Genomic DNA, 20,135 nt, shown 5'->3' with positions numbered 1-20,135 from the left:
CACTCCTTCCTATTTCCCAACACTTACCAAGCATCTTGTTCTGTATATTTCTCTCTCTCTCTCTCTCTCTCTCTCTCTCTCTCTCTCTCTCTCTCTCTCAATTTTATTTTTAGATAGTGTCTCATGGAACCCAGGATAGCCTTAGATTCACTCTAGAGCTGAAGATCACATTGAACTTCTGATCCTCCTACTTTGGTCTCTCAAGTTCTGGGATTTCAAGTATGTCCCACTGGAACTGGAGAGATGGCTCAGGGGTTAAGAACACTGTTCGTACAGAGGACCTGGTTTTGGTTTCCAGCACCCATAGAGTGACTCACAACTACCTGTTCCATGGGATCCAATGCCTTCTTCTGACCTACTGGATTCCTGCACACATCTGGTACACAAAGACTCATGCAAGCACACTCACATACACATAAGTATATCTAATAATTAGACTTTAAAAAAAACAAAGCACAAAACAAAGCTAGGCATGGTACCTTTAATTCCAGCATTCAACAGACAGAGGTATGTAGATCTCTGTGATTTTGAGGTCAGCCTGTTCTACATAGGGTTCCAGAACAGCCAGCTAAGGATAGCATGGAACTCCTAATCTTCATAATTCCATCTCTCATGGGTTGGGATTACAGGTGCACACACCAAGACTGGCCATACGTGCATTTCTGAGGTATTCAGATAAAATGTTAGCTTTCAGATTGGGGTACATCTTAGTAGCAGAGAGTTTTTTAGATTCCGCACACTCTATACCCTCACTACCAAAGTAAACTAAACAAAAAGGGGGACTCATCATGCAGTCATTTTGTTCTATTGTGAATGGGGTGACATCGTACCTTGTATCCTGAGGTATGCTTGCCACCTGAGGCTCTTATTCTGTGTATACCAGTGTTTGTGTGATTTGCCTGCTTGTATGTCTGTATACCACTCGTGTGTCTGGTGCCCATGCAGGTCAGAAGGGGTCATTCCAACTCCCCAAAACTGGAGTAACAGATGGTTGTGAGCCACTATTGTAGGTGCTGGGATTTGAACCTGGGTCCTCTGCAAGAGCAGCCAGTGCTCTTTACCACTGAGCCATCTCTCTAGCTCTGTTTATCACATTTTTTTGGTCTTTCTTCACACTGGAAGTACACAAGATTGCTCTTTCCTTGGCTCCTTGTTCAGATGTTCTCTTTACTCTGCCCACCCAGGCAGGGTCTCCTAAGAGGAGACTACTGGGAGTCAAACTAAATAGTCTCACCTCCTCTTCCTTCCAAGTTGAAGACCCACTGTTCCCACCTTGCCTCAGCAGGCTCCTGAGACATTTCTCTAAATGAAGGGCACTTCCATCCTCAGGAGAGTCCTCTAAGATTCTCTGATACCCTTGCTGCAATGCAGTGTCCCAGGCAGACACCAGCAGCCGCTCTGGACCATCTTCTCCCCTCCCTATCCCATCTGACTCGACATCTGCTATGGTTTACAAGTGACACATCCCCCAAGGATCCACGGGTCGGAAGCTTAGTCCCCGGTGTGCTGATGTGGGAGGTGATGGAACCTGAAAGAGATTGGGCCTGGTGGGAGGTGTGTGAGACACTGGGGAACCTGTCCTCTGAAGGGAATGTCTCTCACAGCCAATCCTCCCAAGAGTGCTGCCATGTACCTCAGAGCTTGGCCTGCATCCCTTCCTTGTTTCCAACCATAGGATCTCTCCTCTCACAGAATGAGTGGCAAGAGCCACTGTGATGACACCAGGCATGAGGTTTCCAACAGAACCACGATGAGGTGAGGCCTGCATCATGACCTTGAGCCTCCAAAAACTGTGCCTGTGTCAACTTTTTTTCTTGCAGTGCTGGAGCTAGCAAGGAGTTCCTTATGTACACTAAACCAGCCAGACACTTTGTCACAGAAGGGAGGACTGGAGTGATACTACAGCTGTATACTCTTCTTCAGAAATCCTCCTGTGCTGGTTGTGGTGGTACCCACCTTTAATCCCAGCACCCCAAAGGCAGAAACAAATTCTCTGGGAGTTCAAGGCCAGATTGGTCTCCATAGTGAATTCCAGGACAGCAAGTGCCACATAGTGAGACCTGTCTCAAAAGGAGAAAAGAAAGAAATCCTTTTGACCATTTTAACCCCAGTTTCCTAAGACAACACTTCGTCGTTTTGCTTTGTTTGTCTGAGATGGGCTCTCAACCTTGAGATCACTATTTAGCTGAGGATGGCCTTATGTGCTTCTGCCTCTACATCCCAAGTGCTCAGATTACAGATGTTCACTTCCAGGCTTGGGTTATGTGGTGCGAGGGATCAAAATCAAGGCTTTGTCCATGCGAGGCAAGTACTGTACTGCCTGGCTGCGTGCCTACCTAGCCTGTGAGTGTTTCTAAAAGTGAGCTATTTCTTTCTTTTTTTTAAAAAAGATTTATTTATTATTATATGTAAGTACACTGTAGCTGTCTTCAGACACACCAGAAGGGGGCATCAGATCTCATTAGAGGTGGTTGTAAGTCACCGCGTGGTTGCTGGGATTTGAACTCAGGACCTTTGGAAGAGCAGTCAGTGCTCTTAACCACTGAGCCATCTCACCAGCCCAAAAGTGAGCCATTTCTAAGAAGGCCAGTTATTACCCTTGTAACTAAGCATAGAGAAAGCCTGGGTGTCTGGCAATATAGAGAAATTTGTTCTGATTTATCCAAAGCTCTACAAGAGGTGAAGGATGTTTGTTTACACAACTCAGCTTGATTTAAAACCTGTACCTTAGGTTCCTGAATGGGGTTGAGCCCCTCAGCTCGGAGTGGGGCATCTCACACTTGGACTCTGGTTGGGTGGGCACTGATCTGACAGGAGTTACGGATTGCTGCCAGGTTCTGGAAAGGTGTCTGGAGGCCCATGGGATCTCCACTGCCCTCTGCCATCTGTGGCCAACAAGCTAGGTCTGAGAGGATGAAGAGGGGACAGGTGGCCTGGCTGGCACATTATCCAGACATCGTCCAGGGACTGGTCAGAACCATCTCTGAACTGGCTGCCTGTGGCTACGGAGGGGCACCTCTCCCAGTTACACACTGGCGTACACCCAGGCAGAGCCAAGTTCAGATCTTGCCAAGGTAGAATCTTTAGCCACAGACAGCTTTGAGGGGCTTTTCGCTCGGTCCCGAGTCCCAGCTGCAGTTTCTTTGTATCGTCCGGGGGCTTGGACTTTTAGCCTTGCCTTCTTTCTGTGTTTGGCACACAGTAGGTACTCAGCAGAGTATTTATTGAATGAGCAATGGCTGGAATGATAATCATACTTCAAATAAAGTCACCTCTTATTTCTGACTCTAGATGGACGAGGAAGACAAAATTCTAGAAATGTCGATAATAGGAAATATGGAGGCTGGGAATGTAGCTTAGTTGGCAGAGCTGCCGAGCATTCACAGGCTCTGGGTCCTGGGTCTGTTTCCCCAGGACCACATAAACCCAGGCATGGTGTCACGTCCCTGTAATCTCAGCATTGGGAACTTGGAAAGTAGAAGCAAGAGGATCAAAAGTTCAAAGTCGTCCTTGCCATCCTCAACTACACTGAGAGTTCAGGGCCAGCCTAGAATGCATGATACGCTGTCTCAAAAAGGGAAAAAAAAAAAAAAGCCAGAGGTGATGGACTATGTATGACTTTAATTCCAGTAGTTGGGATGCAGGGAGGGGGGGGGGGCATCTCTGTGACTCTGAGGCCAAACAGGGCTACACAGTGAGACCATCTGAAAATAATTTTTAAAAAAAGATTTATTTATTTGATGTAAGTACACTGTAACTGTCTTCAGACACACCAGAAGAGGGCATCAGATCTCATTACAGATGGTTATGAGTCACCATGTGGTTGCTGGGATTTGAACTCAGGACCTGCAGAAGAGCAGTGATCTTAACCACTGAGCTATCTCTCCAGCCCAGCAAAGCTTATTTGTATCTGTACAACAAGCAGCATCTTTCCAGATTCCACTCACAGAACCCCTCCACAAATGCTTCAGGTAGGAGCAGGGATCTGACCTGGCTTACTAACAGCTATGCCCATTTGATTTCAAGGGCAACATGGCTGCTGCCACAGGGAACTTCTGAGACACACAGGCTCAAGCCCCTCCCCTGGCTTCACAGATCAGAACCTTCCCTCGGAGAAGTTCCTGGTCATCTGTGGACTTGTTATCTTTGAAGAGACACTGCCCTGAGCACCAAGTGAGTGAATGTCAGCCTGGAGCCTGCATGAGGCCTCCGCACCCCACCCATCTTCGGAGGCAGGCTGCTGGCAAGTTTGCTGGCACAGCTGCTCTCTCAGGCTACCTGGATGACTCAGACAAATGACTGAGTCAGAGAGTTTGTCTCTCCAGCCCTTGAATGTTGCCTGGAACATAGCAGGCACTCAATAAATATTCAGTGCACAAATGCTGAATTAATCTTAAGCTATTTTTTTTTTCAACTAAAGCACTTAGGGTACCGGGGACCCCTGCTTCTGAACATAAATTGCAAGTTATTTTAAAGGATATTTGTGTTCTCAGGAAAGAGTCCTGAAAGAACACCTATTGTCTAATGAGCAATTACTGATTGCCAGGCCAGGATTTGACACCATGCACACAAACTTCATGTTTCACAAAGGATGGTTCACGGGGAGGAGCATCAAGAATGACGAGCTAAGGAGGTTGGAGAGTTGGAAGTTGGAGAGTTGACTCAGAGGTTAAGGTCACTGGCTGCTCACGCAGAGGACCTGGGTTTAGTTCTCAGCATCTGCATGGTAGCTCTGAAATTCCCGTTCCAGGGATCTGAAACCTTTTCCTCACATGGTGTTCAGAAATACATGGATACAAAATACTTGTAAACATAAAATAAGTGAATACTGAAGGAAAAGAAAATTACCAGACAAGGGCCGGGGAGGAGCAGAGGGTGTAGCTCAGGCTAGCATGTATGCTACTCTGGACTCAGTACACAGTCCTCTGTGGATGTACATACTTGTAATCCCAGGCACTGCAAAGGCAGGAGGATCAGACATTGAAGGTCAAGTCATAGAAAAATAAAGTTCAGGGTCATCCTCAGCTTCAAGTTCAAGTTCAAGGCCATCATGGGCTACTCAAGATTCTCTATCAATAATAATAATAATGATAATGATGATGATAATAATAATAATAATAACAACAACAACAACAACAGCCATCACGGTATCACGGTGATGGTGCATGTCTTTAATCCCAGCACTTGGAAGACAGAGGCAGGTGGATCTCTGTGAGTTTGAGGCCAGCCTGCCCTACAAAGCAAGTTCAAGACATCCAGAGCTACACAGAGAAATCTTGTCCCAAAACACCAAAATAAATAAATAAATAAATAAATAAATAAATAAATATGTAAATAATAAACTAAAGTGAAAAAAGAAAATAATACTGATGTACTAAAGCAAGCATGGTGATTTGAACCTATAATCCTTGTACCTGAGACTGAGGCAGGAGGATTACTGTAAATTCAAGGATGTCTTGGGCTACAGAGTAAATTCTGAGTCAACCTGGACTATAGTGTTAAGACTGTAGCGCAAAAAAACTGAAAGAACTGCTGAGCAGTGCTGGCACATGTCTTTAATCCCAGCACTTGGGAGGCAGAGGCGGGCAGATTTCTGAGTTCGAGGCCAACCTGGTCTACAGAGGAGTTCCAGGACAGCCAGGGTTACACAGAGAAACCCTGCCTCAAAAAACAAACAAACAAACAAACAACCTGAAAGAACAAAGTGACTGTTGAGGATGTAGATTCCTAGACCCCCGGCCTTGCTTTAAACCTGCTTATTGAAACCTGTGGGCATCAGGTAGGACTATGTCTGTCTGTCTCTTTTTCTCTGTATGTACAGTAGAGATCAAGCCCAGGCTGTTGAAATCTGCACCTGTCTTGTTGTTGTTGTTGTTGTTTTTGAGGCAGTCTTATTAACCCTTGAACTTTCTATACTAGAGGCTAACTGAGCTTCTGGTCCTCTTGACATTCTTTCAGCCATGCCTAGCAGCCCTTGCTCCTCTTTCTTGATCCCAGTCAATTTTTTAAATATATTTTTAATTAGGTATTTTCTTCATTTACATTTCAAATGTTATTCCAAAAATCCCCCATGCTCCCTCCCAGTCAATTTTTTGCTTGCTTCTCTCTACTGTTGTCAAGGTCACCAGGCACCGCCATGTTTCTGAACCTTAAAATCTTTCTATGTTTTGTTTGTCAAGGCAGGGTTTCTCTGTGCAGCCCTGGCTCTTCTGGAACGCTCTGAATAGAACAGCTGACCTCACACTCAGAGATCTGCCTGCCTCTGTGCCCCCAATGCTGGAATTAAAGGCGTGCGACACCATGCCTGGCTGAAACTCCCTACACAGGTCAGGCTGGCCTCAGCCATGCAGAGTCACTGGAGTTAAAGGCCTGAACCACTATGCCCAGTTTCACAATAAAACATCCTGTGATCCTTCAGCAGTTTGGGGCTGCTTCACACCTTTCTTCCAGCTCTCTGGATGCTTCTTAAATGGTTTACTTTCTAGATTTATTTTATTTCTGAGTCAGGGTCTCATGTAGCCCAGGCTGTCCTCAAACTCTGTATGTAGCTGAAGATGACCCAGAACTTCTGTTTCTCCATCTCCACCTCAGCATCACAGCGGGTACTCAGCAGCACTCTGGTTTATTGGAGGCCAGGGATTGAATCCAGGGCTTTGTGTGTGCCCGGCATGCAGTCTACCAACTGAACCACACCCTCAGCCCCTTCTTTCTCTCTTTCTTAATGATACCTTTGTTGCGGGCTTCTCTTCCAGATCTTATTCAGTGCCCAAGGGTATCACCCGTATGCCTTCTTCTACACTTCTATGATGTTCTCAGAAAGCCCCACAACTTTAAATAGCATCCATCAGCCCCACTTTGCCCAAGTTGAAGCTGCCATGTCTAGCTGCCTGTGAGAGGTCTAAAGGTGGATGCTCAACAGGCACCTCAGACGTAACATGTCCAAAGAGAAGCCCCCTCCCCTCCTCAAGCCCCCTCCTTCCATTTCTTCGTTTTAAGTGATGGCAACTCCATCTTCCCATTGGCTTAAGACGAAATTCTGGTAGCTGTGCCTTATTTAACACAAACATTTTACTTGTATTTATTTATTTGTATGTTTGTGGGCATGTGTGGGTTTGCATGGGCCTGCACGTGCCGCAGCTTCACGTGGAAGTTGGAGGACAGCATGCAGGAGTTTATTCTCTCTCTCCACCAAGAATATTTGGGAAATTAAGCTTGGGCAGTGAGGATTGGCTGTACCCGCTACACCATCTCACCAGGCCTTCTAATTTTCTTAACGCTTCTCTTTCTTTAACAGAATCAGCAAATTCTGTTACAATACATACAGAACCCGCCCAAAACACCCATCCTCACGGCAACTACTCAGGTTCATGGTAGTAGCATCCTCCATCCTAAATGCTCTTCCTGCTTGGGTCTTGAGTGTGCAGTCTGTTCTCCATGTGACAGCCTAGTGACCTGTAAAATCTAGTGTTGGATCACGGCACTCTCCATTCACCCCACCCCCACCCCCATGTCACTCAGCAAAAGCCAAATTCTTTACAAGGTCCCACAGAGCCCTACAAAGTCTCACCCTTTACAGATGGCACACTCTGCCAAGAGCACATACCTGCTAGCCTCTTAACTTTGTTTGTGCCATGTATTCAAGTACTCTGATACCTATGGATTCCTCTTGAGTGTAAGATCTTTAATATTTTTGCAATGCTGAGAGTTGAATCTAGAACCTTAGGCAGCCTAGGCTGACCTCAAATTTGCCAGGATGACCTTGAACTCCTGGCTCTCCTCCACCAGCCCCCCCATCCCCCCGTAGGTGGTAAGAGAGTTGGTGTGAGCCACCATACTGAAGCCCTTGAAGTAAGTTCTATGAATTACAAAGAAATCTAATTTTACTGAAATGCAACTCTCAAGATATTTTCAAAATGTGTAACACACTAATATGTGTGCTTTATTAAATTACAAGTGCAGCATAATTTGAAGTAGTGATGTGTAATGGCATTCTAGGGTATTAGTAACAACTGTAATGGTTGTAAAATACCTGTGATTCCTACCAGGAACCATGTCACAGGTGCACTTAATATCGAAGATTTATTGTCCTTATTTATAATTGAAGAACATGCTGCATTTTACTGATGGAAATGAAGATGTGACCGTTTCGCCCATCAAAAGTCAAGGCCCCTGAATTCTACCCACAGACTTATGGAGGTGAGTACCCCTAAACTCCAGGTTAAGAAGCTTTGGTTCATAACGCACCCTCTACACACACACACACACACACACACACACACACACACACACACACACTCACTTGGCATCTTCTCAGATCATCAGATTTAAAACTGTACCCCTTAGATATGATGCCGTCTTCTGGCCTCTGCAGGCACTGCACATACACAAAACACAGACATACATGCACACAAGACATCCATAAACATAAAATAAAAATAAATCTAAGTCGGGTAGTGGTGGCCCATGCCTTTAATCCCAGCACTCGGGAGGCAGAGGCAGGCAGATTTCTGAGTTCGAGGCCAGCCTGGTCTACAGAGTGAGTTCCAGGACAGTCAGGGCTACACAGAGAAACCCTGTCTCGAAAAAAGAGAAAAAGAAAAAAAAATCTAAAAAAAATTAAAATTGTACCTTATACTGTTGTGATTTGCAATTGAACTTTTCACTGTAGCACTTAATTATCTTCAAACACACCAACACATATCTGTAATCCCAGCATTTGGGATTGCAGAGAATTTGAGGGTAGCCTGGGTTACACAGTGAGTTTGAGGCTAGTCTTGGCTCACAATTGATTATTTGTTTACTTGTCTGTTTGTTTGTTTATTTTCAGGGCTGGAGAGATTGCTCTTGCAGGGGACAGGAGTTTTGTTCCTAGAATTCAGGTCAAGTAGCTGACAGAGCCTATAATTTCAGCTCTAGAGTTTCTCATGCCCTCTTCTGGTCTCCACAGGTACCTTGCATTCACACAGATATCCACACACAGGCACACACATACACATAACTAAAACTAGAACACAATTAAAATTTTTCTTCCTCCCTTTCTCTCTCTCTCTCTCTCTTTTTTTTTTTTTTTTTGCTGAGAGGTGGGGCAGGCTATTCCGTTCAACCTGTTATGTCTTGGTTAAGTTGAATTCTCTGTGTAGCCCAGGCTAGCTTTTAACTCTTGGCAATCCTCCTGTCTCAGCTTCCCAAGTTCTGAGATTATAGGTGTGAACCATGATGGCTGGCTAGACAGATTTCCTATTTGTTTAATTAAGCTATGTACATAATGAATTAAAATCAGTCTCACTGTTATTTTGTTAGCAGGTCCAACGTTAGCCTTGGACAGTAACACAAAGCTCTACGGAATCCAAGGACTGAAGGGGATTTGGGTTCTAAGCCAGTGGCATTTCCTAAGGACTGTTTAGGGGCCCTGGTTTGGCCCCCAGTTAGAAAACTATGTCAAGGACTAAATAGAGCTGCTGTTCTCGCAGAGATCAATCATAATGTGACTAGGTAATAGCATGACTTTTCTCCGGCGTGTAGTAAAAGCAAAGGGTAATGACACCAGTGCCAAGGTCACCTGCACTTAGGTGTCCCCTCACCACTGCGGGCCTTAGAAACTATCGAGTTTCTAAGGCTTTTCTCAAGAGGCTAATGGGCTTTTGTGGGAATGAAGTGGACCAGCTTGCACACGGGGCACAGAAGGAAACACATGCGCAGGAGGTATTCCTTCCCTCATCATCTCTCTAGGTCATTTTACGGTTCCTTGACAAGACATTTTTCCATTCCAGTTCATGGGCTCCCAATGGCCAAGGCAAACAGCTTGTCCTGTCCTCTCCTGCACAGACATCCCACCCCATCCCCCAGGCCAAAGACCAAATCTGTGGGTCACTTTAGACTCTGCCTCTGTGTATTGTGTCTCTACCTTCATGCCGGATTCATGGCTGACAGTTATCGGGACCTTGACCACTGTTTCTGACCAGTTCCTTTCCTAGTCCTCTTTCTGTCCACACTGGAGTTCTTGTATGTATCCTCAAGGGAAAGGCTGAGAGACAGCATTGTCCTCTTGTTCTTGCCTAACGTGGGTTCAATCATAAGCAACAACAGCAAAAAGAAAAGGCAGGGGCTAGCGATGGGGCTCGGTAGTTAGGAACACTTGCTGCACTCCCAAAGGACCTGAGTTCAGGTCTCAATCATACACATTAGGTGGCTCACAAGCATCTGTAACCCCAGCTACAGAAAGCATCCCATGCCTCTGGCCTGCCTCACCTGCCTGCATCCCTATCTGCCCATGTGCAGACACATAATTAAAAATAGGTGCACATACAACTACACATCATTAAAATAATTGGGGAAGAAAAGAGTTTATAAGAAAGAAGACATGAGCAAAGCACTCACGTGAGCTGCACTCTTAGCCTGGTCCTGCCTTACTTAGAGGGAATGTAAATTTACATATTCACATACATGGGTATGCGTGTGCTCATGTGGTCTCTGTAATCTTCTGCTCACCAAGGTGAAAACAGATCCAGAGAGATGTATTCACTGATCTGCCTCACACAGCCTTCTGAGCAGAAAAGCCAGGATTAGAAGCCATTAACCTCTCGGTTGGGCACTCCCAGCCTCCAACACGTGTTAGCAGACATTGACCTTGGCCTGGGAAAATCTTCTCAGTGGACCTCTGAGAACCAGAGTTAGGGCTAACTGTGAGGTGCTGATGAGCCAGCCCTTCCTCTTGCCAGACAGGCCTCTTTTAGACTTTGTGAATGAAGGCCAAAGAAGAGAAGTTCTGCTGGTGGCTTCCTTGAGTTCTCCTGCTGCAGAAAGCTCTTGGTTCCTCATGTCCCTCTTTGTTGCAGAGACAATCTCCCTGTCAGAGGATCTGAGCTGTTTTGAGTTTGTTCATTATTAGATTTATTTCTCCTATAAGCAAATGTGTTCACAACATTCCGTCGGGGAATCTTCTTAATTGTCACATAAATGTCATCTTATGTAAATTGAATATTTATCTTTGCATGCAAGGGGGTTTGGGGGTGGAGGGGAAAGGAAAAATAAACAAACTTCAGTCTTGGAAAGGGAAAGGGATTTGAAACTCATCCACCTGCCTTCAAAAACAAAGGTGAGTTGGGGGGGAAATCATTGGATTATCTTGGAAGGGGTAGAATACATTGGCAAGGGTGAGAAGAGATGCCTTAGGGATGCTGGAGATGAGAGATGCCTTAGGGTTGCAGGGCCAGGCTTCCCCAAACCTCAGTCCAAAGCTAGCCAACCTCCCCAGCTGGAGCATTCCCAGGAGGCAAAAGGTTGCCCCCCACGTGCCTACCCCTCCAGGAGGCCTGCCCTTTTCCTTCCTAGAGAGAAGGTGAGCTCCCCAGGCACAGCGGGTTGGGTGGGTGTGGCCCGCAGCTCAGGGAACCGACCCAAGGCTCCGCCACTGCCGGCTAGCCGCCCGACAGCCCGCCCGCCTGGCGAGCGCAGGCTCTTCTTCCAGAAACTGCGAGGATTGGAGAGCACTGTTTGTGCACCACAAGGTCAAGTCGGGAAGTGGAGTCGGAGGAGGAGGGGCGAGAACGAGAGGGTGGGGAGAGGGGCGCCCCGCTTCTCTGCCAAGTACCAGCCCTGGGAAGTTGCCCCTCGGTTTTTAACCCTTTGCGGCTATAAGATGCACGAGGCAGAAGGAAGGGGGTACCCCGGGGCAAACTCCTCCTGAGGCTAGGACATGTTGCCACCCTGCTAGCCACCCACCCATCACAGTGCGCCTCACCCCCCCTCCGGAAATGCAGGGCAGCACCAGGCGCCAGGAGGCACCCGCGAGGGGGAGGGGGCAACAAGCCCAAGAAGGGACCCCCTCCCCTTAAGGACAGCCCCTCTCTTCCGGAGGTCGCCCACAATTTCAACTTTCCCTGCCTAGGATGCTAGTTTGCATTTGGTGTGGGTGGGGGAGGAGGACCGCGCCCCCTCCCCCAGCCCCTTGCGCGCCCCTCCCCTGCACTCCTGCCAGCACTTTCTGCTCACTTCTGGCGCTGCAAAAAACGCCACGCGATTTATTCGATTTCGATTTTAAAACCAGTGATTCCGAAACCGGGCGGAGGGCGAGGGTCTTCCAGCACCAGAGTCCCTGGGGGTGGGGCGGGCGAGCTGGGTACTCCGTGCAAGCCTCGTTTCCTCCGCGAGTGTCGCCTCCAAGCTGTTATTTGCAAAGAAACGTCTTTTTGACGCAGGGAGAAATGGCAAATTTTAAGTACGTCATTAATATGGCGCCAAAAGATTTTTTTAAGTATAAGCTTGCTTTTTTTTTTTTTTAAAGGTTGTGGGGGGCTCCGCCTGGGTCTGGGGCGCGAAGGGGGCGGGGTGTGAGCAGAAAGTGTGAGTGAGCGAGTGGAGGGGCGGGGTATGTGTGTGAGTGTGTGAAGTGTGAGCCGACCTGATGGGACTTGCACGGGCTCAGCCGGCGCTCGGGCCCGGCCCTGGGGACAGGGCGGGTTGGGGGCGCCCCGGAGTCCACGAGGAGTCCGGGCCCGCGTGCAGGCGGGCGGGTGACCGTGTAGGGCACCCCCCCGGGGGGGCCGCAACGCTACCTGGGACTGTCGCCGGAGCCAAACAACTGGGAAGGGGGGGGGGAACACGACAGGGGGGTGCCGGGAGCGGAGATCCGAGTGAATTAGAAAAAAGTGGCTACTCCCCCTCCCTCTCTTCTTGCCCGCCCCCACCCCACCCCACCCCCACCCCAACACATTTTTTCCCCCTCTAAAGAGATCACAAGGAAGTCTTGGTTTAAAAAGAAACAGAAACATACACAGGGGGTTGGTGAATGGTGCCGACCGCGGCCATCGCAGTTGGAGGCTATTTTTTTGGGGGGTGAGTAGCGTCCATGGAGTTACTTTGCGCCCACTCCTAGTGGCACCAGCTCTGAGCTGGAGGGCTGACCATCTTCCCAGCAGGGGTGCGGGGCTTGGGGGGCGCCGCGGCCCGGTCGCCTCCCTCGCCACGACCCCGGATGGATGCGCGCCCCCCGCCCTCCCGCGCCGGCCCCAGGAGCTCCTGGCTTCGGGAGCATCCTTCCCGCGCCGGCCCCCGCCGCCGCGCGTAGCCGAGGGCAGCGCCCCTCGGGAGGGCACCGCGGAGCAAGGTAAGAGCCAGCCCCCAGCGGATGGGCCCTGCGCATCTCCACGGCATTATTTTGTGGGCTTTTTTTTTTTTTCAACAGATCTGCCAGTGCTCCTCGCTCCCTCTCTCTTGCTCGCTCGCTCCCTCTCTCGCTGGCTGCCTGTTCTAGGAAGCCAGCGCGGGGGGTGGGGGGGGGGGACGCACAGCACTGGGGAGAGAGATTGCGCATGTTGGTCAGCCGTGTTTTAAAGAGTACAGTGCGGGGAGGCTGAGAGGGGCGCATGCAACAACTTTTGGAAGGGTGAGCCTGGCGACCTTCTTTATTAATGACTGCGGCAAAGCGCCCCTGGGCCGGCGAGGGGGCGCGGGCGGGTGGGGGCGCTGGGGCTGCAACTTGCCTCGCGGGCTCCGGCCGGCCCGAGGGGCTGCGGCGCTACCGGGGTGCGGGGTGGGGAGGCTGAGTGGCGGGCACCGGGGCACGGGAAACCTGGAGCTATCTGCCCTTCTGTCTCCCGAGTTTCATTTTGTTGATACGCAGCACGTCCGGGTGCCGAACCGGGCTGAGCCGATGCACATGACCCCGCACTGGGCTCACGTGCAGCCGGTCCAGTCCTAGACACCTTCCGGGGGCCACCGCCTCCGCCCTGCGCCCCCTTTCCAGGCTGGGTGCACGAGGGAGCTGCACGCGGGGGCAGCATGCTCGGTTCTTGGGTTCAGAGGCATTGCACAAATTAGTTTTTTTTTTTTTTCTTCTTAAGGGGCGGGGGACAACGTTCCCAGGTGAGTGCTGGGTGCGCAGTCCAGGCAGCCAGGGTGCATACTGGGGTAGTGGACAGCAGCTCTCCGGTGCTGCGCGGGAGTCCGGTGGGGGAGAGGCACCGCGAGAGTGGAAATGTACCGGCGACGGCCGGAGCGGCGGGTGCGCGCTCGCGGGGCGACGGCAGGGGGCGTGGCCCTTGTTTACCTTCTCCCAACTCTGCTGGTTCGCGTCCCGCTTCAGGGACGACTCTGCAGCTCCCCCCTCTTCCCTCCGCCCTTACTAAAACTCTGGGTGGTACCTAAGAGCAGCAGACAAGTGGAGGGCCCTGCCTGGGACACACGCACCTGACCCCAAAATGAGTGACATTGCAGCCCCCGCCCCCACCAAACATTGCTGCAGTCCTTCTGCCGGATCCCCGGCCCCGCCCCGCCCCCGGCAGTGGCATCTTCCCGGCTCACCTCCTTCCTCCCTCTCCCTCCCTCCTTCCCACCCACTTGCCTGCGCCTGCGGAGCGGCTCTCGCTCGCCCACTCCCCGCCTGGGTGCAGACTTGTGGCTCCCCATGGTCCCTTCCCGCCCATCCCTGGGCTCTGAGACATCCCCTTCTCCGAGCAAGGGGTGATCCTGGGTCAGCTTGGAGACTCGTAGCTTTTCTGCCGGAGGGTGAGGACATCTGCAAAACCGGCTTGGAGGCTTTCCTCTACCTTCCAGAGAGGCCCAGCCAGCTCAGCCCGGTCCCTCTTCTGCACACCTCTGCCCCGCTCAGTACCCCCGCCCCCACCCCGGGCTCAGTTGCCCTTCCCCGAGTCCCCTAGACCCCTCCCCCGCCCCGGGCGTCAAGCCCACCCACCTCCTGGCACCGCCCCCGGCCCGAACCGCCTCTTGCCCTTCCTACGCCTGGGCCGGAGCCCCCCGCAGCCACCTCCGGCTCCTCCTCCCGGCTCCCGCGGTCGGAATCACGCCGGCGCGCCTCCAGCCTGCGTGCCCGTCGCCCGCCGCCAAGGGCAGGCTGGAGGCGCGCAACCCTCTTCTAATCCACTTAGCCGCTGCAGCCGGCCTGTGCACTTTTTAAAAAAAAAAAAAAAAACAGCTTGGCCTCAGGCCTCCTGCTGGGTGGGGGGCGGGGGAAGGGGGCCGGGTGTCTTTATGCCCGAGGGTACATTGCACTGGTTATCCCGGGTCTCTGCAGATTTCCAAACTTCACCCTTGCCCCTAGCACCCCCCCCCCCACCTCATCTGCAGGATTCCGAGGTACAAAGTTTTACCCAGAGGCAGTTTGCAAGAGGTCAATGGGAGGGATTATGGTTGTTCTCAGAGATGTGGCTTAGGGAGGGGCGGGGCCCCCCATTTAGAAATGAAGAGTTCTGAGCCCGGAAGAAGGTTAGGATGCTCCCTTAACATTTATATTTGCAAACAGACCGGAGCTTGGGAGCTGGGTTCTCCTCCCAGAGTGGCACTGTCTCTCCTGTCACTGGTAAAATTCCCAGTAGGACATTTGGCAGAAGATCCTGGCAGAGGTTTGCCAACCGAGCCTGGCCCTGTTTCCTGGGTTCCCAGGGTGCTGACTTCTTTTTCCCCTCGCCTGATTTCTTTTTCCCCCCCTTAGGGCCCCAGGCGAACACACCAGCCCTCCAGGCCCTCCGGTCCCATCTTCCTTGGGCGGGTTAGGACTCGCAGAGCAATCTACTAAGCAGGCAAGGAAAATAAGAGAATGAACTGTAAAGGGGGGAAGGAATGAGTAATAAAACTGACCTAGTCAAGAATAAGCTTTTATGTTTAGGCTATGTTATTTGCTTTTTAGGTCGCAGGCTGCAAAAGCAGGCTTTGATCCGAAGTGGGCGAATAATTTATTGAGAAAGTTTGCATGGTGTGTGTGTGGGGGGGGGGGTCGTGTTTGATCTGAAGCCCTCTCCTCGGTTGTTCCAAGAGCTGTTGGCTGCTATTTTGAGTGGGAAAGCATTTGGTTCCACAGTAAATGCCTTTTAGAGGGGAGTCCTCACCCTACGCAGCAGGACTTAACAGTGAATGTTGGCTTTGAAACTGTTTGGCCAAGGGTCTCCCCAACACTCTTGGAGATGAAGTGTTTAAGGACAGAGTTGTTTGGGCTCTGGATACAGCAAATGTTTCCAGAGTGCTTTCCCATCCAGCGTGCTTTTCCCCTAAATTGCCTGGGTAAATGGCCGGTGACTCCTATCCAAGAGGCTGTCAAAGATCTAAGCTGCTAGGTTCTCATTGGTACTCTGTATGTGGGGGTCCCCGGGTCCCTATTGTACTTTATTATCTCAGTGTAAGCCTTAGACACTGACTCCCCTAGGTTTGGGGCTGCAGGCAGGATATTCCCGTTATTTATAACCAGTGTTTCTATTAGACTTAGAAGGTGGTTGGTTGCCTCAGTGCCCCCGCCAAATGCTTCACTGTATATGTACAGCAGGCTGTCTGCAGGTCTCTCGGATGGGTGTTTGGGTTGCATGAGAGGTTGCCAGAATAGAGTTGGGGGTGGGGGTAACTTTGACGTGTCATGTCCCCCATGCAGTGGGACACTTAGACACTTAAATGGCAGGTCTTAGCTCAAAGCTTCGGCACCTCCTGGAAGTTGGTTCTGGAGCTTTAGGCAGCCCTCTAAGCTTCCGCTCAGAAATCTCATTGGAATTTAGAAAACTTCATCTGTGCCGTAAGCCTTCCTGCAGTCTTGAGCCCTTTGACCGTGGAGTCAGCCAGCCTAGGTTTGAATGTAGTTTCCAGCTGTGTTAAAGGCACCAGAGGTCTTAGTTTACTTATCAGCCAGTGGGATTGATAATAATCCCTATCTGTAGGTGAGCGTAGGAAGTAATAGATTGTATTAAAAGACTAAACCTGGGTCTAAGGATATAGCTGGTCAAGCCCTTGTCTAACAATTCCAAGCCCTGGGTTCTAGCAATATAATGAATGGAAAGAGAAGGAAAAAAGAAGAAGAAGAAGCAGCAGCAGCCTAAAGTGAGTGGTAGCACACGGCACAGTGTTACCACTCTGTTAATGAACCGAGGCAAGCCAGTTATTATATGCACGATGGCCTTTAATCTGTTAGCCCCAGGCTAGGCCAGAAAGGCAGCTTCTCTTCTACGAAGAAGAAATGAGCATCTAACAGGTGCCTGTGGGCAGCTAGACTTAGGAATGGTCCACTGAAATGTGCCCTGTGGGGAGAAGAGTAAGGTTGAGGAAGTATTGAAAGGTAAATTAGGTAGAACCTGTCACACTCGGCTCTCCTTGGTTGGGTGGTAGAACTGGCCTGCATGATTGACACCTGTAGGCACTGGAAACTGGGGCCTGGGTGGGACAATGAAGGTAGGCAGTGGAGTGGCAGGAGAGAGATCCCAGCGCCTCTCAGGCTTGGAGAAGTAGAGTTGACAGTCACAGACAGCAGCCCTCTTGCCCTGTGTGCACAGAATCATTTTTTGTATCCGCAGTTATTGTCCCTGAGAAGGCATTAAAGCTAATGAGAGATGGGAAAGAGTGGGGCTCTGACCCCTGTTTGAAACAGTTTAAGAGTGTGCAAGCTCTTGTTTTCTGAAAGTCTGGCCTTCCCTGCACAAGGAGGCTCTGAGGACAGGTTTTCCAGCCGAAATATCATTAAATTGTATTAGCATCTTATTACACACACGCCTTCGCAGTCCGCCTCAGACAGGGAGTTTTTGTTTCTCTCTGAGAGATTGTGTCTGGAATGGTAAATTGCCTGCTTGAAGGCCCCCTCCCCTTCTTCTTCTTCTTCTTCTTTTTTTTTTTAAAGAAGGATGGAGTCCTGGTGTGTGTGTGGGGGGGGGGGGCAGGTCTGGTGGCCCCTGGAGAGGAGAGACTGGAGGCCAGGTTGGGGTGTTTTAACTGCCCCAGGGAGTGGCTGCAGTAGCTGGCCTGAAAGACCCACTGTTCCCAGGGTCAGCTGGGAGGGCGTTAATGGAGGCCCAGGGTGTTTATTTGAATTTATTTGCAGAGACATCTTTAAAAGAGACTGGCATTGGGCAGTAGTGTTCCAGGGCCAGAACTTTAGTGGGGGGCGGGAGGGGGGGTGGCTAAGGCCAGTGGCCTGTGCTGCCAAGAAAACATCTGCCACCAAATTGCTGCCCTATTACTGAGTTGACATTGGTCATTAGCCAGGAGCCCAACCACATAAAGCTGCCTGGAAAATGTGTAGGGTCAAGACTGGGAAGGAGGACTGTGCAAACAGGAGGGAATCTTGGGCTAGGGTGTCAGTTTCTGCCAGTAGCAGGCCAGCCAGCTGGGCTGTGTGGTCCTGACACTCCATGAGGGAGGAACCCGTAGTGTGTTCAGTACTCCCCACTATACTGGGTGCAGTGTGAGAGTTCCTGGCCTTCACACAAGGATCTAGCCAGACATGCTCTTTACTCTTTCCCAACAGGGACAGTTGGCAAGTAGCTCAACACGCCGACGTGCGTGCGCTCTGTAAACGGGGATGGGACAGCTCATTTCTCTAAATAGGGTAATGGTCAAAAACCCACACAGGCAGCTGGCACAACTTGTGCCCAGGTCTGTGGAAGCAGGAAAAACCTTTAGCTTGGAAGAGGAAACAGAAAGAGGCCAGAGGCTGTAGCTCGTTGGTGAGTTCTTGCCTTATATGTAAGAGGTCCTAGGTTCAGTCCCCACTGTTGCAAGAGCGATGCCACTGTCCCTCAATGTAGTGAGGGAGGGGATCGTCACTGAACTTTACGTAGGCAGGGTCCAGATCGGTTTAGGAAGGAATATGTAGAGATACGGAGATCCAGCCTTGGGTCAGCTGGAAGCCTGTGAAAGAGTTTACAGGGTTGGGAGTGAGGCAGGATTTAAGCTTGGAAGTTCTCTTTGGGTGCTGTGTGGAGTTTGGATTCTGTGAAGGAGGTAGTGAAAGGAAGGAAATGAACTTAGATGGACCCAGGTGAGAGGTGAGGTGGGCTTGAACCAGTCGGATGAGTGTAGAGTTGGGAAAAGTGGGTGTGTTCGGAACTTGCAGAGGAGACATAGAACCCATGGGCCACTGTTCCATTCAGGGCACGCTGGTTACCCATCGTCCAAAGGAGAGCTTCCCTGTGTGTTTCCATACTGGGGTGGTATCGCAAATGCAGTGGAGCCAGAAGAATGGCAAGAAAAGACGTTTCTTGCTTAGACTCTCTCTCCTTTACAGATGGATTACAGGACCGATTCTTGTCCCTCAGAAGCGAGTGTCATGTGTCACAGAAGTCATCTGCCGGAGCAGAAACTTGACTTGGGAGAGCTGGGGGGGGGGGGGGGGATTAGAGTAGGAAAACCCGAAGCCAGGCAGACTAAGCAGCTCCATCACACACACCTGTTTGCTGTCTACCCTTCTCTCGCCAGTGGGCCACACACAAGGCTCATTGATGGGCCTGCGTGTAGGACTACCAGCTGACAGGTTACCTGTTGGTTTTTGGGCAAGGACTCAGCAGTGTAAGAAGGGTGTGGGCAGCTATAGTCACTGCCTGTGCTTTCCAAGGGGCCGGCCTCTGTAGGGTTATCCGTTCTGGCCCAAGGCTGCCGTGCATTTACTAGCTAGCATCAAGGCTGCCGTGCATTTCCTAGCTAGCGTCCGTGAGCTGCTTCAGTCTTCACACTCATTTACTCATTCACTCTCGCCAGCTGATTCCCGCCAACAAATGTGTTTAGTTTGGCCCTTTCAGGGTGTTCTTCAAATTCTGACTCAGTTGCCAGCACTTTAAATTCTGGAGATGTATGGGGAAGTCAGATCCAGTTTACCTCCTGGGGAAAAGTAACTCTTGGCCAACACCTCTGGCCTTGTGAGTGTTGGGGGCTAAGATTTGACCCCCAGCACTCCTAAATCCATGGCTCCTGCTCCTCCTCGATGGAGGTCCCACCCAGGGGCTTGTGCATGCCGAGCACTTGGCTGGCTACTGCTGAGCTCTACCTTTAGCCCCCAGCCAGCTCTTAGTGTTGCAGGAGATCCTGGTTTGGAGGTACTGTTGCTCTCGTTGTTGAAACAGGGAATTGTGGGAGACATTGGATTGGCGAACTTACAGCCACACAGTGACAGAGCTAGGTTGGGCCAGGTGTGGGCTACGGCCAGAGTTCTTTTCAAAGTCGGCCTATCTCAGATCCTGGATGCCACAGAGGGTGATGGTTTTGGTTCTGGGCTTCCTCTCTGCTGCAAAGAGGTCATGAAGTCTGATGGTCAGGGATTGGGTCTTTTAAGTCTGTTGTTATAAAACTCTGTCACCTAGCCCCTGAGGCTCCTTTTCCTCATGTCATAGACTCTTAAGTTAGAGAGACAATTGGCATAGCTACCGGGGGATGTC

At 50.4% G+C, this 20,135-nt stretch overlaps 1 protein-coding gene and 2 long non-coding RNA genes across 9 annotated transcripts in view; 2 read left to right on the top strand and 1 right to left on the bottom strand.

The window, feature by feature from the left end:
* The first annotated feature begins 603 nt into the window (after window positions 1-603).
* On the top strand, window positions 604-8,108 carry Gm39820. The gene is made up of 3 exons (XR_879830.3): window positions 604-667; window positions 4,027-4,173; window positions 8,046-8,108. It is a non-coding gene; the product is annotated as a predicted gene, 39820 (long non-coding RNA).
* A 3,296-nt stretch (window positions 8,109-11,404) lies between these two features.
* Window positions 11,405-20,135, top strand: part of Jade2 (jade family PHD finger 2) — a 45,564-nt gene continuing 36,833 nt past the window's right edge. The window contains exons 1-2 of one of the 7 annotated variants that reach the window (NM_001357588.2): window positions 12,748-13,105; window positions 15,449-15,536. In NM_001357588.2, coding sequence (NP_001344517.1) covers window positions 12,978-13,105; window positions 15,449-15,536 — 216 coding nt within the window. In that variant the 5' untranslated portion in view covers window positions 12,748-12,977. Of the gene's footprint in view, window positions 11,508-11,986; window positions 12,218-12,747; window positions 13,106-13,271; window positions 13,385-13,470; window positions 13,864-15,448; window positions 15,537-20,135 lie in introns of those variants that run through there. The other 6 variants (XM_006534468.4, XM_006534470.4, XM_011249309.3 and 3 more) reach the window with 6 other exon arrangements.
* Gm30110 lies at window positions 13,819-14,970 on the bottom strand. The gene is made up of 2 exons (XR_388628.2): window positions 14,693-14,970; window positions 13,819-14,495 (listed from the first exon to the last, which is right to left on the bottom strand). It is a non-coding gene; the product is annotated as a predicted gene, 30110 (long non-coding RNA).

The sequence above is a fragment of the Mus musculus genome, chromosome 11 (assembly GCF_000001635.26).
Source record: "Mus musculus strain C57BL/6J chromosome 11, GRCm38.p6 C57BL/6J".
NCBI lineage: Eukaryota > Metazoa > Chordata > Mammalia > Rodentia > Muridae > Mus > Mus musculus.
Note: the sequence above shows the minus strand (reverse complement) of the source record. Positions and strands in the feature narration are given on the sequence as shown.